Genomic DNA, 17,961 nt, shown 5'->3' with positions numbered 1-17,961 from the left:
CCCCATACAACATACATGCACATGCAACACACACGCACATACAACATCCTACATGCAAGACTCTAAAGAATCAGAATTATTTCTCCATTTTCCATTCCACTTGACGAATCGATTCGGCGGTTCGAACGCTCTAGAAATTGGGCAAACGAATCGATCGATTCACCAAACTAAATCGTCACCTACCGATAGAATCGATTCTTCTCAGAGAGCCTCCTCCGGTAATCGACTCCGTCGATTTATCTAACGGCGGGAATCGACGTGCGAGAATCGCAACTGCGTGAATCGTCGAATCGTCGCGAGCAAACACGAATTAGCCGACGCACGAGACAAATTCTACTTTGCCGTCACATTTTGAATCGCCCAAACTCTGCCGCCAAGACCTCCACGTCCTGCGCGCTTCAACGTCAGTAAGAAAATCGGCGTCATTCGCGCGCGCAGATGTAAATCACGCGCGAGATTAACGTAGGAATCGATTTCTAGTGCGAACATCCGGAATCGACCCGCCGATTCGTGAGCGCGGCAACCACGTTTCTCTCCCGACATCGTCTCCCCCTCCTCACCGCACCTCGTCGCCCCCCTCGGAGACGATGCTGGACGTGGTGATGCTGATGTTCTTCGCGTTGTGCGCTCTCGTCTTCCTCTCATACGTCATCTACGCCCTCTGAGGGCTCGCCTCCGTCCATTACCGCTTCATCAACATCGCCATCGCCACCATCATCATCATCTTCACCACCACCACCATCATCATCTTCATCTCATTTCCACTTCCCGTCACCGCAGCCTCATTCCTACCACAACCTTCATTATCACCGACCAGCTCGTTCCCACCACCAACCTCGCCACCACCACCACCTCTGACCCCGTCAGCCTCACCGCGCACCAACCCAGGGGTTGGTAAGAAAGTGAGATCACAAACAACAACATCAACAACATCATCAGCAGCAGCATCGAGTGAGGGGTGGAGGGGGGCAGACACAGCGCCGAGGGTGGAGCAGGCAGCCGGCGGTGGAGTCTGTGAGGAGCTGAGGCAGGCGGCGGCCACATGGAGGAGGCTGCCGAGAGGGAGCGAGGCCGAGCGGCCAAGCGGCCCTCGTCCAAGGAGCGCGGAGGTGGAGGTGGTGGCGGCGGTGGAGGTGCGGAGAGGAAGCGGCCGAGCCCCCCGCGGGACCGGCGCCGCTCTTCCCGGGACCGCAGACCGCGCTCGGGGTCCCCCGCCAGCAAGGAGCGTGAGAGGTGAGGAGACGTGGTGGTGGTGGTCTAGGTGGTGGTGGTGGTCTAGGTGGTGGTGGTGGTCTAGGTGGTGGTGGTGGTCTAGGTGGTGGTGGTGGTCTAGGTGGTGGTGGTGGTCTAGGTGGTGGTGGTGGTCTCGGTGGTGGTGGTGGTCTCGGTGGTGGTGGTGGTCTCGGTGGTGGTGGTGGTCTAGGTGGTGGTGGTGGTCTAGGTGCTGGTGGTGGTCTAGGTGGTGGTGGTGGTCTAGGTGGTGGTGGTGGTCTAGGTGGTGGTGGTGGTCTAGGTGGTGGTGGTGGTCTAGGTGGTGGTGGTGGTCTAGGTGGTGGTGGTGGTCTAGGTGGTGGTGGTGGTGGTCTAGGTGGTGGTGGTGGTCTAAGTGGTGGTGGTGGGGACCACGGGGGCCGACTGGACACCTACCCCCCCCCATCACCTACCCAACAACCAACACAACAACAAGCGCCATTCGCCACGAGGTGGCGGGGAAGGCACCACGACGCTTGTGCCAGGCTAGGTGCGCGTTGAGGTCACGTGCAGTGTCGGAAAGCCCGCTGGCAGGAGGTCACGGAGCAGACCCAGGTGCCATGGGTTGACATCACGCATACACAGCCACCAACATCGCTTACATCACATCGAACTCACAACAAACATCACACGTCAACACACATCACCAACATCGCTTACATCACAACAAACCCACCACAAACATCACACGTTAATACATCACCAACATCGCTTACATCACAACGAACTCGCAACAAACATCACACGTCAACACACATCACCAACATCGCTTACATCACAACAAACTCACACCACAAACATCACGTTAATACACATCACCAACATCGCTTACATCACAAATACCGCAAGCACATTCACATAACAACAAATTAAAACTTACCACAAAACATCACACATACTACAAACTCAAATCACAGCAAACTCACAGTAAAAAATTGCACACCCCACACACACCACATGCCACACACACACCACAAACTGACATCATATTACACACCCCCACAAACATCAAACACGCCACGAACATCACGAGCACCGTACAATTTAAAAAGCTATTCCTCCGAGGAGCGGTACAAATTCCACGTGCTTGTCCGGTGGAGGAAACTGATGCTGTGACTGCCTGTGAAACCCCACTGCAATCATTGAAAGAAAACGCATCCCAAACCCCAGATCTCTCTCATCATCTTCTAAGCATCGCCAAGCTACGAGAGAAATCTCAGTTTCAATCCACTGTTCTCAGTGTTACCTGTGTGACATTATAGCACTCTCGCGATGTCACTGCTACGTTAAGCCGAGCACGCTTTGTCTCCGCAAAGTGCTTCCAACAAACCGCATCGTCCTCTCCGGCTCATTGATGTATGCCTCTAATTCGGACCGGAGTTACATAAAAAAATAAACAAACATTCGTCCAAAGCACCGTGTGGCCTTTAAATAAAAAAAACTATGTAATTGGTGACGTTCTAGGCAATTTCCTTTCCTCGTAGCACGTAGCCCAGAGAGATCGACTGGATAGTACACAGATACACCGTGGAGCCTAATAAGAATTACAATTAAATTTCGATTTAAAGCTTTCGTGACTGCAGGGATTCATCTTCTTGGTTCTTTCGTAAAGTCACGTAGAAGCGAAATAATAAAAATAAAACATAATAAAATACAATTCTCACGACGCTTGGTGGTGTTCATTCAGACGCTGTCTTTCCGACAGCCCTGTTCTTCACCTGAGGACGGCTGCTTGCGTTGTGGCCGAAACGTCGTGAGAATTGTATTTTATTATGTTTTAATTTTATTATTTTATTATTCCCCTTCTACGTGACTTTACCGAAAGAACCAAGAAAAATAATTACAATTGTAAAATGGTTCCCAATGAACAGTTTTTAAATTGGCATGTGAATAGTTACCTAACTCGGGTAGATCACTGGTAGTTCACTTCCGAGAAGGATTCTGCATCTCCTTGGTGGATTCTGCTCAACCCCCTTCCGCGTGCGTAAACGTGGCGGCTGCCAGTCCGTGTGACGTGCGGAGTCGTGACTGCTGCTGCTGTCTCTGCCTCCAGCAGGAGACGTGAAAGGGATGTGAGAGACAAGGAGAGAGACAAGAAGGACAAAGACAAAGACGACTTGAAGAAGGACAAGGACAAGAAACGCTCCAGGTGGGTATTTAGGATGATCATCAATACGAGTCAAAGTTCATTTCCTGCTCCGGTGAGCATTGAGGTTGGTGCTCATCTCCTGTTTACAGCCCTGGGCCGGTGGTGGGAATTCCACAATTCTCTGGTGGGGGCGAATCTATCCGCAGGAATACCGCTGTTGACTTTCCCACAAAGTGGTACTAATTGTATCTATCTCAAATGGATGATCGGCCAAGTCAACCCCCGACCGGTTTTTAACCCACAACGTTCCGATTGCGAGCCGCTCGCTCGTTCGCTGAGCCACAATGGCTGGTTAATGATCATAATAACTTAAATTTTTACAGAAAAGCTGACGTAAAGTCACAATATTTTTTTTTCAGGAGGGCCCTGCAATGGAATGTGGCCAATTATATATTGTTCTTTCAAGTATGAGAGGAAACTGGAGCATCCGGAGAATGCTCGCAACACATACGAGGGGATAACACCCAAAACATCCACACAGACAGCCTTCGCAAGTCTCCTCGCTGTACCACCATCTCCTGGGGGGTTTCAGAGATCTGCGTGACCCACCGAATGCTGGATCACAAGCGTGCTTGTGATTCCACACGGAAAAAACCTTATGCTCGTAAACGTAAATATGTGCTTAGACATTCGGGAGTTGAAGCCAGTGTGTGGCGGGGCACATCACCGCTCGGATTTTAAACTCAAAAAATGAGCTCTGGTTTCTGTGTGTTTTGCGGTGCAGGTCGAGGTCACCGAAAAAGGTGACGAAAGATAAAGATAGATCCAGACTGAAAAAAGAGAAGGACGAGGAGGATGAAGAGGAGGAGGAGGATGGCAAGAAGGCAAAGGTGGGTGGAGTACTTTGTGGCGGGAAGCAGAATCAGACTTAATACTGGAGGAATCCGATGAGCTATGAAGCTCTTTTTCCGACTCAAGTTAACAAGTCCTCAATCTACTCGACTTTGACACGTTTCTTTCCAAACCTCTAAATACAAAAGTTAAAATGTAAAATTTAGCACACGTCAGTAACATTGGGAAGTGCATCACAATCGTAGATACCACTCTAACCTTCATCTGGCGCTCTTATGCTTTTAAAAATATCCATTATTAGTGAATCATATTTTTTTTATTTGGCAACAATATCTTTTTGCAATAGGTGTTTCAGTAACATCTGCTGCTGCTGCTGATGATCATAATGGTGCTGCTGATGATGATGTTGGAGTGAGATGTACGTACCTTGCTTTATTTTGTTTTTTATTCCTTCACAGTTCCAGCCGCTATCTCTGGAGGAAATGATTGCGCGCAAGAAAGCCGAGCAGGAGGCTGAGCAGAAGGTACCATGAGCAATTTATTCACAAATAAAATGTGTTGAGATGATGAGATGTATGTATCAGTTTAACACGTAGGCTTTCGCGACCAATATTATTCATAATCAACGTTTTTGGGTTTAGATCGCATTATTTATAAATGTACTCAAAAATTGTAAATGTTGTGGTTTCACGCATCAACACACCAGTGGGCTAAAGCAGTGAACTATTTGTCTTTTGTCAACGTGACACTTTTTATTGATTGGCCGTGTCGGGTGGTGGAGGGTTACGACACATTTATAAATAACGCGATCTAAACCCAAAAACGTTGATTATGAAGATGTATGTATATTGAACGTCCGCACTGTACGTAGCCAACCGTGCTAATCGGAGGTGCGGGCGATGCGAGATGTAAATCGGCGTGAGACCCGACCCCCCCCCGCCCAACCTTCTCACCCGCCCTGCGCCCGTCCCCGCTCGTTCCCCCGCCAGCCCAAGTTCCTGACGAAGGTGGAGCGCGAGGCGGAGGCCCTGCGCCGGCGCTCGCAGCAGGTGGAGGAGCAGCGGCGCGCCATGGATGAGGAGCGCAAGAAGAGGATGGTCTTCCAGGAGGAGGGCAAGAAGATGATGGGTGCGTGAGGGCGCGCGGGCACACGCCCCTCTCGCTCCGCACGGCCCGTGGCGAGCGAGCGTAGAGCACACCGCCGCCCGGGGAAAAATGTGCCGTGGCAACACAGTAGCCCGAACACTGTCCCTATCATAATTGGTTCTTTACCCTTCTATCTGGCAACAAAACTGACACCTTTTTACAAGGAGTCATGTTTGCATAGACCGCAATACCTGCAGTCATAATACAAACAAAAGAACATAACTCTGATAATGTGCACTGACACCTTGTAAAAAGGTGTCAGTTTTGTTGCCAGATAGAAGGGTAAAGAACCAATTATCATATTTTTACTGGCAAATGAGGTTCCCATACTGTCCCTATCTTCAATCTGCTTTGTATTTTAACAGACAATCTGTTCTAGAACGTGGTAGTAGTCGCGTTCCTGAAGAACGCCGCGTTGTGGAGAAATCGCGTAATAGAGAATACATGGTAAAGCACGGTCCGCAATAATGCGTGAGATGCGTACGCAGGATGAACAAACACTTAGGCGCGTGGGTAGCATCTTGAAGCATCCAGTAGCATCTCACCTTGTGCGATGCAATGCCGAGGCAGCCGTACAACCGCTTATTCCTACTCGAGCGACGTTTTTTTCACTTGATCGCGTTATAGCCAATTTGCATTCACGTTATAAAACACATGTTCGCTAATATATTCATCGCGTTATATCCAATTGGCGTTATGAAAACAAAATGCGTTAAAGCAGAACAGTCTGATGCACCATTCACGTGCCAGTGCTGTTCCCCGTTAACCGATTCTGCTTGGCCACGGCGATACTTTTTGGAGCTGTATTTACCTTGGTTACATTGCCGCGGCTGAGCTTGTCGTGTGCGCGGAGGTAAACTTTATCAATCATTATGGTGGTGCATTGGTAACACTCGTGCTGCACAGCAAGAAGTGTGTGGGTTCGATTTCCGACTTGGGTGCCTTTCTGCGTGGAGTTTGTACGATCTCTCTCTCCCTCTTCTGCACGGGTTTCTCCAGATTCTCCGGTTTCCTCCTATCGCAAACAAAAAATGCGATGCCATTGGTAATCGTCAAACATCCCAGTGCTGAGACATTACCTGTAAACTATTCAGTAGGAATCACGCTTGGAAATATTGCCTCCTCCTGCAAAAACTATCGCAGGACCCTCCTGAAAAAGAGTCTTCAGGCTCCGTAAGGCTTTCATCTCACTCGGCCTTCACTCAAGCGAGCATTGTGCTGCGCTCATATCTGTTGACGGTTCATTTTTTGACTAATCATCTTACAATTTAAATATTTATTGTATTGTTTTGTTGTTGTAACTTTCTCACCCACCCGTACTGGGCTTCTGTGAAAAAAGAGCTTTACAGCTCATCAGATTCCTCCAAGATAAATAGAATAGATTAAACAGACCTCGGGACAACTGTTATGCTAGCACGTAAACAGACGATGCTTCGTTTAGAATAATCGTCGTGTCGCTGAACGATGCGCGTTTGTGCGCGCGCACAGAGGACCCGTACGAGCGTGACCGGCGGGAGCGGCGGGAGCGGCGCGAGCGAGAGACGGAGACCAGCCTCAACGAGGACGACCGCACCAAGATCCGCGAGGAGAAGGACCGCGAGAAGGAGATGCAGGCCATCAAGGTGCGCAACACACGTAGACGCGTCGGCCGACCGACGACTCTGGCGCGGATATGCCCCGTGAAGGGCGGACCGCTAGACAGATGCACCCTCAAACAGACGTATACAGAGGGGTAGGTGGCACGAAGAACTCGGCAAACACTGACAGCTTGTAACGACGACAAACAACACAGATCCCCCCCGAGTACTCTTCAACAAACTGTAGGGACAAGTGCTGTTAGCGAGCACCTTTCAAGGCCGGCACAACACACGAGGGGGTGGGTGGCCAGCACCATGCTCGACTGCCTTTGTCTCCACCGTGGCGATGTTTACACACCGCACCAGGTACTCATACGAGGCTGAGTCGACCTAGGGTAGGCCCAGGTCCAGGTCAGACAATAGTCACCGGTGTTGGCCGTGAGCAGGAATCGATCTCGGGCCGCTCAGTTGGTAGCGTAGCGTAGCACTAACCGCTACACTACCGCTCCCCACACAGACATTTACACGCAGGCATGCAGATACGTGGACTTGCAGACAAGAAGATGGACATCTAGGCGTACAGACAGATGACATAGCCACAGATTAGCCAGTGTGGAGAATCGCAATCATAAAACCGCTTTCTTGCTGCAATATGCGAACCTCCGTGCCGCCACTGGCCTCCAATTAAAATATAGATGAGGGAAATAAACAAAACGAAAGGGTTCCCTTGTGACGGAGTCTCTTGGCAGTGTATTTATTCTCCGTTCGCTGGCCTTGCCAATCTCCTCGTGCTCGTCTCTTACTCCTGCCTCCGCTGCCTCCGCAGGACCGGTATCTGGGCCAGCCCAAGAAGCGCCGTCGCGTGCGCCGTCTGAATGACCGCAAGTTCGTGTTCGACTGGGACGCGGGCGAGGACACGTCGGTCGATCACAACCCCATGTGCGGTGCTCGCACACACGCAATCACACCACAACCACAGCAGACACAACCGCATGCTCATATACACAACCACGTGCTCGCAATCCACGGCATGCACACAAACGCACGCTCTTAAACAACGGCGTGCGCGCACAACTGCATGCACGCACACAGCCGCATGGTGGGCAGGATGGAGGAGACAACACATGGACAGAGAGTCGGAGATTATCTTGGCATAGATGTGAGATGTGGAGAAAACTGGCAGTGACAGGCTGAGATGAGTAGATGTGTGGAGACAAACATGGAAATGAGTTGATGTAGAGACGTGGCTAGAAATGTAAATGTGTTGAGACTTCTAGACGCTGTCAGACCTACCAAATTGAAACAATGAAAAAGTTATATTAATTCGTCACTGCAAGCGTCTTAGCTGCACTAATGGGGTACTGGGGGGAAATCTTGTCATCCTGGCAACACTGTACTTCTCATCTTAGCTCTCTCGGTCACTTTTACCCCGAGGGCCTCTTCATGCTTGCTTGAAACGCACGTCACTTTTCGCACGAGTACTGGGTTCAACGGCGAATTGCGAGTTGCGGTGTGTCTTTGTGTGTGTGTGTGGCCCCGCCGGCAGGCGAAGGTTTCCCACCCGTGCCCACACTCGCGACCCCTCTGCGCCCCCCCCCCACCGTGCCGTGCGCCGAGCGCAGATACAAGGAGCGGCACAGCGTGCAGCTGTACGGGCGCGGCTACGTGGCCGGCATCGACCTCAAGCAGCAGAAGAAGGAGCAGTCCAAGTTCTACGGGGACCTGCTGGAGAGGCGGCGCACGCAGGAGGAGAAGGACCAGGAGGAGTGGGTCACGCACGGCACTCGCTCACGTAGAACCCGCTGTGGGCTACTCGCAGAACCACGCGCAGTGGAGTCCTCACTCGAAGAACCACTCGTGGGTCTGATTTTACGCGTGAGACGCAGGATTAGTAAGTTCCCGATTGCTCGTAGAACCAGCAGCAGTTGCTCTATCGATACCTCGTCGTAGAACCAAGATTAATCTGTCGCTACTCGTACAATCAGGATTCATATCTCTGTCGTTATTCCTATAACCAGGAGGAGTGAAACCATTACTACTTGGTAGCAAGGGGAGTAGATCCCTCATTACTTATTAAACCAGGGGCAGGTCCATAGCTTGAGATGCGTTTGCACTGTCACTAATATAACCATTACTCTTGTCATTCAACCGCCACCGTCAGCAGTGTGGTGTGTGGAGCGGGGTGCAGGGATTTCTTGGTGGCCCTTTGCTGTATTGCCACTGCTGATACATTGGCATTGCTGCTGCATTGGCATTGCTGCTGCATTGGCATTCGTGCACCGTCCATGCTCCTGGTGCTGCTGATACCCTTGGGCTACGCCCATCCCCAAACCTTTGTGAACAGTTTGTCTTTAGAGGCTGACTCCTTTGCCTGATGACGACCGCTTGTGTTGCGATCGAAACGTCGTGATATTTTTATTGACTTTTTTGTTTTTCTATCTACGTGACTTTACCGAAAGAACCAAAGAGAATATGAATTCCTGCGGTCACGAAAGTTTCAAGTCAAAATAAAACCTGGAGGCGTAGACCCCTAGAAGCTCATAGAACCAGGATTAGTGGGACTTTCCATGACTCATAGACGTGGGTCCAATGCTGCTCACTCGTGCTGCCAGCAGAGTTATTGACCTGAGGACTTCACTCTGTCAGCGCCACGGGAGTGCTTCCCACAGCCAGTGCTTGTCCGCACGTGCCGAGGTTTGTGCCTTGACGTCTACGTGTGTGCGTGCGTGTCCCCCACCCCCCCCCTGCTGTGAGCAGGGTGCGCTTGAAGAAGGAGCGCAAGAAGGAGGCAAAGCAGCGCTGGGATGACCGGCACTGGTCGCAGAAGAAGCTGGAGGAGATGTGCGAACGAGACTGGCGCATCTTCCGCGAGGACTACAACATCACCACCAAGGGCGGCAAGATCCCCAACCCCATCCGCCTGTGGAAGGAGTCCATCCTGCCCTCGCACATCAGGGAGGTCATCGAGAAGTGTGGATACAAGGTGCGTGGTGACCCGCCCCTCCCCTCCGCCTCTGCCTTGCCGTCGCTTCCCCCCCCGCAGATGCCTATGCGTGCCGCCCTGCCGCGAAAATTGAGACGGAATTGAGTGGTGGATAGTTTTAGCTTCGGTTGCGGGCACCTCGCGTCCATCAACTCCCGTCTCTCCCCCCCCCACCACTCCGCACAGGACCCAACACCCATCCAGCGGCAAGCCATCCCCATCGGCCTGCAGAACCGCGACATCATCGGCATCGCCGAGACTGGCAGTGGCAAGACGGCAGCCTTCCTCATCCCGCTGCTTGTATGGATCACCACGCTGCCCAAGATCGACCGGTATGCGCGTGCATGCGTGTGCATGTGTGGGAAGCAAGGGGGAGAGCGGTAGTGTCGTGGTTAGCACGCTGCGCTACAAACCCGGCGATACAAGTTAAATTCTCACTCACGGCCAACACCAGTGACGATGACACAGTGTAACAAAACAAATGATTTTTTGTTCCTGGGTACTAAGTGTTATTTTCTGGCTTATGCCTCAAAAGTACAGAAAATGGCTATTGTTCCCCACAAACATTGCTTTTGTGACCAGGACAGTGATATTTAAAAATTTACCTATTTTCAATTAGAAAACGTGTGCATTTGTGTCTTTCGTTCACATAAAGTCCTGGTCACAAAAGCAAAATTTGTGGGGAATAATAGCCATTTTATCTACTTTTTAGGTATAATCAATAAAAAAAATAACACTTAGTATCCAGGAACAGAAATTGTGTTACATTGTAAATTATCTTAACCTTTTCTGGGCCTTCCCTATGTCGCCTCAAATGAGTGCCTAGTGCAGTGTAGAAACATCGCCACTCGGGAGACAACGGCCACCCCCTCGTGTGCCGTGCCGGCCTTCAGAGGTGCTCCTCGCTAACAGCACTTGGCCCAACAGTCTGTTAAGGCTATACGGGGGATCTTTGTTTTTGTGTATATACATATGTGTGCATGTTTATGTGTGTGTGTGCATGTGCGAGCAGCATAGAGGATACAGACCAAGGGCCGTACGCCGTGATCCTGGCGCCCACGCGTGAGCTGGCGCAGCAGATCGAGGAGGAGACCATCAAGTTCGGCAAACCGCTCGGCATCCGCACTGTGGCCGTAATCGGAGGCATCTCCCGTGAGGACCAGGGCTTCCGCCTGCGTATGGGCTGTGAGGTATGTATATGTGTGTATGTTGAACTCCTTTCGCACCGTACGTAGCCGACCATGCTAATCGGAGGTGCGGGGGCCGGACAACAAACAACGGAAAAAAAGGTGAGCCGACCGTAGGACTCCCGCCAACCCTAGCCCTCGTCGCCTACACTCGCACCCGTCGTCTGAAACCTGCACCACGTACTTTACTCTTAACCTCATCCTACTTATAAACCAACCTGTAAATAACGGCGTGCGCGTGTGCGTGTAACTCACCCGTGACCTTCGCCCCCCACGTCAGATCGTGATCGCGACCCCGGGCCGTCTGATCGACGTGCTGGAGAACCGCTACCTGGTGCTGAGCCGCTGCACCTACGTGGTGCTGGACGAGGCGGACCGCATGATCGACATGGGCTTCGAGCCCGACGTGCAGCGCATCCTCGAGCACATGCCCGTCTCCAACCAGAAGCCCGACACCGACGACGCCGAGGACCCCGACAAGATGACGGCCAACTTCGAGTCCGGCCGACACAAGTACCGCCAGGTGCTGAACTCCCCACCCCCCCCGAACCTCCACGCTCGTCCGTCTGTGCGTGTGACTACCCGTCGTGTCTCCTCCGTTCGTTGTCTGTGCGCGTATCTGCTCGTGACGATCTGCGCGCATCTCTCCTCGTGTCCACGTGAAGGTCGACTGTCTGCGTCTCTCCTCGGTGTGCCCTCTCTCTGCATGACTCCTGTCGTGTCTCCGTTCGTGTCTGTGCACGTATCTACGTGTTGCTATCTGCTCATCTCTCTTGCTTGTTGGTGTCCATGTGAAAAGAGCTTTATAGCTCATCGGATTCCTCCAGTCTGAATATTCTTATTGTGGGCGACTGTTGACGCATCTCTCCTCGGGGTGTGTGCCCCACTCTGTGCGTGACGCCTGCGTGCGCGTGCGTCTCTCTCCCCTCCTCCGTGCGCGTGCGTCTCTCTCCTCCCCTCCTCCGTGTGCGTCTCTCCGCAGACGGTCATGTTCACGGCCACGATGCCGGCCGCCGTGGAGCGGCTGGCGCGGAGCTACCTGCGCCGCCCGGCCGTCGTCTACATCGGCTCCGTGGGCAAGCCCATCGAGCGCGTGGAGCAGCGCGTCTTCATCATGGGCGAGTCCGAGAAGCGGTACGTACTCACGCACACACGCGTGCCCGCCCCCGGCGCGCGTGCCTTCCTCCGTGGGGGATGAGGGGTCCTCGGCACGGTGCTGTGGGAGGCGGCGATGGAGGGGCGTTGTGTTGTGGAGGTTCATGGCGACCCGGTAGCCACTGGGATTTTCACAAAAATTGGCCAAATCACCGAGATTCCTTAAACAATACCGTTCCGTATTTTCCTCAGCAGTTGCATCCCCTTTGTGCTCTGGTGCATTTAATCAATAATACGTCCATCTCTGTAAATCCACTGCTGGTTGAGGGCCCTCCCCCACAACGGGCGTCGTTGGGTTTATTTGACCGTACTTTTCACACCCGCCGGTTGGTGCGGGGCTGGTGAAGGCCCGGGAGCATAGACGTGGGAGCGTAACGCGGTTAAAAAAAAAAATGTTTGTGCTGCCCTCTGCTGCCCACATTGTGTCAATCGTTGGTTACCGTTGTGTGTTGCCGATAGGTTTTTGTCGTGTTTGCCCCTTTAATTTTGCATTGATTTACAAACCACGTGTACAGTTCAACTCGGGGTTGTGTTATGCAACAGGCTCCTGGTAAACGTAATAGGCTAATATAGTACCCAACATGACCCAAAGAAAATGGTGATCCATTTGAAGATACCCCACTGAAACAATATGTAGACGAGATATGGAAAATAATATTTTATTTCAAAGCCTCCACAGATCTCTCCCTTTCTCATCTCATTCCACTCACGACAGGGATATACGCTCGTTAAACCTGTAAGATAACGGAGCCATCACTTTCACCTTATTCAATCGGCGGTGGTTGAGAATGAGGTTGCGGGGGGGGGGGGGAGATCATAAATCAGTGGGATATCTATGAATGGATCACCCTGTACTATCCCAACCCTCGGGGAAAACGACGCCAATTTGATCACCGCGCAAATGGCCCAAAATGCCGCTGCACTCGCCAACCACGGCAGTTGGTGAAGTTCCAGTCGGGTCGCGCGTCGAATTTTGCGCGTGTCGCTAACGCGCCACGGGCGCCCTTGCCGCCGCCACCGCCCGTGTCTGCGCCGTGCAGCAAGAAGCTGCTGGAGCTGCTGTCGCGAGGATTCGAGCCGCCCATCATCATCTTCGTGAACCAGAAGAAGGGCTGCGACGTGCTCGCCAAGTCCCTCGAGAAGATGGGGGTGAGTGGGCGGCGTTACGGCGGGGACGACTGTGTGTTAGGCGTGTGGTGCGGTGTGGCGTGTCGTGTGTGTGTGGTATGGGTGGTGTGCGCGGTGTGTGTGTGTGGTATGGGTGGCGTGCGCGGTGTGTGTGTGTGGTATGGGTGGCGTGCGCGGTGTGTGTGTGGGGTATGGGTGGCGTGCGCGGTGCGTGTGTGTGGTATGGGTGGCGTGCGCGGTGTGTGTGTGTGGTATGGGTGGTGTGCGCGGTGCGTGTGTGTGGTATGGGTGGCGTGCGCGGTGTGTGTGCCTGTGGTGTGAATGGTTCCTCTGATCAGCCTGCAGGCTGATCTAGTGGAGTACACATTTGACTGATTAAACGAAGTTGCTGCAAAACAATCTCAAGTTGTGACAGGAGGCAGAAACAATTTATTCCTCATATATTAATCAACAAGTCTCATGTCTCATGCGGGATGATCCTGTCAAGTTTTCTCAGGAGGGGGGCGATAATTGCTATGTATATTCCTCTCGAGAAATTTGTGGCCAATTTTTATTCTTGACAAATTTTGACAATGACGCCGGCACTCAGCGGCCTACTATTTGAGAATGACGTCGCGCATTGTTTAACGTCCGCCGTGAAGCAGACTGCGCGTGGTATCGTCACGGTCGGTGCCACACCGCAGCGTTAATGGTTGTCGTACGCATGTGGGGTACAATCGCAGCGTCGATTTTAAAGCGATGAACGGCAACTGCACCGCAACGTATTACGACGTAATGGCCCCTATCGACAAACACGAAGGAGACATCACGGCGATACACTCGGCTGCTCCTGACGCGGCTATCTGGCCTTGAGCCACCTGAATGTGAAATTGTAGTCGAAGAAGACTAACCGCACCGCACGACCGTCATTGGCTTCGCGTCGCACACACTCACCCTGACGACGCTCCGCCTACGCTCTTGTCGCGTGCGCCCCTCAGTTCAACGCGTGCACGTTGCACGGAGGCAAGGGCCAGGAGCAGAGAGAGTTTGCGCTCTCAAACCTGAAGGCCGGCGCCAAGGACATCCTGGTGGCCACCGACGTGGCCGGCAGAGGTATCGACATCCACGACGTCTCCATGGTTCTCAACTACGACATGGCCAAGAACATCGAGGGTGAGTGCCTTGCGTTCTCTTGCCTCACCATCCACGTGTCCCCCACGTTTTCGTGTCCTGGTGTTTCTCCGTCCCTGTGGCCGCGTGTCATCATATCTCTGTTTCTGTGTTTTCACATCTCTGCATTCCTGTGTCCCCGTGTTGCCATTTCCCACTGTCCACGTATCTCTCTCTACCTCTGTATCCGTGTGCCACCATATCCCCTTGCCCCTTTGTCCTTGCGTATATCTGCGCTCCTTATTTCACTCCATGCCCCGATGTTTCTGCCCTTCCGTCTTTGTTCGTCCCCCCCCCCCGCCCCCCCGGTGCCCTCGCGCAGACTACACTCACCGCATCGGCCGCACGGGTCGCGCGGGCAAGAGCGGCGTGTCCGTCACCTTCCTGACCAAGGAGGACGCGGCCGTCTTCTACGACCTCAAGCAGGCCATGCTGGGCAGCCCCGTGTCGCAGTGCCCCCCCGAGCTCGCCAACCACCCCGATGCCCAGCACAAGCCCGGCACCATCCTCACCAAGAAGCGCCGCGAGGAGACCATCTTCGCGTGATCGCCGTCGGGCGTCCGGCTCCCTCTCCCACCCCCCGCGCGCGCCGGTGCCGGCCCAGCCGCCCCCATCGCCGCCACCACGGTCGATACCCGCGGTTGTCGGAGCGTGAGGAAGCGCGTCGCGGTCCGGCCAGAAGGCGGGAAGTGCATCGTGGAAGCAGGAATTTGCTGCGTGCTGGTAGCGGACTCGAGTGGGCGGCGGTGGTGGGGGGGCGCAGATGGGATTTGTCGGGGGATGTGAAGCGGAGGAGTGTGCACGCGTGCGCCGCACGTCGCCAGCTTGTCGTGTTGACTTGCAAACGGCAAATGTGGTCTCTCCAACTTTTTACAAAGTTTCGAAGATTTATTTTCTCCGAAATTCCCTTCGTTGTGATTTTTTATATCGTGTGATTTTCGCGTTTTTGTCATGAATGTGTTTTGAACATTGGTCACCTGCCCACAGAGCCGGCATGCTCAGCATTTAGCTCCCACCCAGAGAAACAAGTTGCTGGTCCGCGCGTGCTGCCCGCTGCTCCGAATCCTTCACCCGGGCTTAATTCGACGGCGCGTGCAAACGAAGCACCGCGTGTCGCCGTCTTCCTTTGCGTTTGCGTCCCAAGGGGGTGTTTTGCCTACCGCGTTCTGCCGCTCGTCTGATATGCGAGAGAGACTTTGTTTTTTGCGACGTCCAGCAAGCTGTGTTTTAAACCCAGGCTTCGCGTGCAGGCAGGTGGCAGCAACGTGCGTGCACGTGTAGGCAACGGAGCGTGTGCACGCGCAAGGGATGAGCGTGCATCAGAACTGGGGTCAATGGTGATTGCGACTGTGCCGTTCGTAATGAGTTGCAAACGGTATACGCTGCATTCTCTGGCCGATAAGACTCGCTTGGGAAAGTAAGACGCACCAAAAATCTTGTGTCCAGTGTCTTGGCGCAAGTTAGAGAAATATGGACGGGGACACACACACACACCCATCGGATTATAAGATGCACAACAAAAATTAGTTTTCAATTCTAGGGGGTAAAAAGTGGGTCTCATAATTTGGAAAATATATCCGTTGCAGGCCACTTGAGATCGTCTGCGAGTTTAAAGGATTCGGGGTTTTGTCATTGGGGCTGCTTGCGGCTCTACCTGGTGCGCAGCTAAGAAACTCGCTTCTGTCCGCAAAAACTCGAGACCTCGGTGCCTCCTGGGGAGCTCGTGGCCGCCAAGGCCTGGTCACACTTTAGGGCTCCGAAGTGATGGGGAATAGCCGGTAGAAATCGACCCTCGAGTTTGACCCGATCCCAATGTGGTGCAAGGTACGACGAGAACATGCCACCCCGGTTTCACCCCCAAGTCTCGTGTTTGCCGATAACGATAGCACGGTTGGCAAAGTACGGTGAGAGAGGAGTTGAACGTACATACGTTTGAGGAGTTGTGGAACGTCGCCAACTTTAACACGATTGATTTACGTGGCTTCAAATTAACTGGTAAGTAAATCTGGAACACCAAATCCCTGGAAGATGTGTGGTACCTTGCAAGGATAAACATGGACTTTCATGCAAGGAGTGGACACTTTTTGTGTGTTTTATGATATTCCTAAACTCTCCTGAAACTGCAACTACCCAAGACCCCAAAAAGCTCTGCTTGCTTGGACTCGAATGTGAGAGTGGCTTGGAGCTCCTGAATGTAGTTGAGAGACCATCGTTTATTTACTTTTGCTGGCCCCCATTGTGTTGGCTCTGGTTAATGAAACCTCAAGAGTTTGTGTGTTTTAGTTTGTTATCCTTCCCTCCGCGCCACCTCCAATTGGCATGGTTGGCTACGTGCGGTGTGAAAGAAGTTCTACAGGCAAGAGTTGTAAAACGTTTCTTTTTATAATGGAAAAAAAAATTGCACGAGTGTGTCTCGGGCTTGGGTGCATTTGGTGAGCTCTGTGTCGCCGAGTTTCCGTGATGTGCGAGCGACGCGTGTTCGTGTGTGCAAAGAGTGCACGCCCAAGTAATGATGAGTTCACATCCTTCTAAAATAGGGTTACTTTGCGTGACAAAAACATTCGGTGTGGCCCAGTACCCACAATTCAGTGGGGTGTTATGCTCGAGTTGCATTGTTCCTTGATGTAGTGCAGCCTGTGAAACAATATTACACCAATAAAAAGACTCCGACGATGACGGTGGCTGTTTTTTGGATGGTGAATGGAAAAGTAGTCTGATTACTCATGGGTTTAGATATGTATGTTGAACTACTTTCGCACCGTACCTAGCCAACCGTGCTAATCGGAGGTGCGGGGGATGGATGGCAAACTAAACTAAATGTAGTTATAAAGAAATGAGTTTTCAATCTTGATGTTTTGAAAACGCAGAGCGCCCAGTGGCTTAATAATAACGGAAGGAAGAGTGTTCCAGATGGCCGCAGAAGCGCGTCTGAAACTGCGCGATGCGGTGACCACCGTATTTGTTCGATGGCCAGCCAAAAGCCGTTGCGGCGAGGATGACCGGAGTTTACGCGATATCCTGTAAAGTAATTGCCTGCGACCACATCACGGTAATTGTGGCAGATTCCGTCGGGTGTCTGAAGCCCCGGTGGCTTTGAGCCTGGTCGAGTGCAGGTTTCCTTCGCTCTAAGCGGTAGGAGAAGCGTTCCAAAAAGCGAATCCGCGTAGCATGGAGCGCAGTCACCCAACCCCACAATGCACCGCACGAAGCCGCTCAGAATCAGGATATTTATACTGGAGGAATCTGATGAGCGATAAAGCTCTTTCACTCGTTCAGTACAGATGTACACCGTGTGGGGGCCACATGACCACGGGAGTCCACGGTCATCTCAGAACCAGCACTGACAAAGATCCCCCGTGTAGCCTTAGACTGTCGGGGCAAGTGCTGTTAGCGAGCGCCTCTGATGGTCGGAACGGCGTGGTGCTGGTGGCCAGCACCACGCAC

General features: G+C 52.6%; 1 protein-coding gene across 2 annotated transcripts; it reads left to right on the top strand.

Moving 5' to 3' along the window:
• Window positions 1-497: 497 nt before the first annotated feature.
• DDX23 (DEAD-box helicase 23) lies at window positions 498-17,179 on the top strand. 2 transcript variants are annotated; one of them, XM_078866679.1, is made up of 16 exons: window positions 498-1,233; window positions 3,308-3,400; window positions 4,125-4,230; window positions 4,651-4,716; window positions 5,182-5,320; window positions 6,827-6,960; window positions 7,742-7,854; window positions 8,538-8,681; window positions 9,673-9,898; window positions 10,085-10,230; window positions 10,911-11,088; window positions 11,366-11,608; window positions 12,068-12,219; window positions 13,281-13,389; window positions 14,346-14,520; window positions 14,840-17,179. In XM_078866679.1, the coding sequence occupies exons 1-16, from the start codon at window positions 1,043-1,045 to the stop codon at window positions 15,061-15,063; spliced, it is 2,439 nt and encodes an 812-aa protein (XP_078722805.1). In that variant the 5' UTR covers window positions 498-1,042; the 3' UTR covers window positions 15,064-17,179. The 2 variants fall into 2 exon arrangements, with proteins under 2 accessions (XP_078722805.1, XP_078722804.1); XM_078866678.1 differs by having other exon boundaries at window positions 3,305-3,400.
• Window positions 17,180-17,961: the final 782 nt, after the last annotated feature.

Source organism: Lampetra fluviatilis, chromosome 2 (genome assembly GCF_964198595.1).
Source record: "Lampetra fluviatilis chromosome 2, kcLamFluv1.1, whole genome shotgun sequence".
NCBI lineage: Eukaryota > Metazoa > Chordata > Hyperoartia > Petromyzontiformes > Petromyzontidae > Lampetra > Lampetra fluviatilis.
This window is presented reverse-complemented; position numbering and strand designations above follow the sequence as displayed.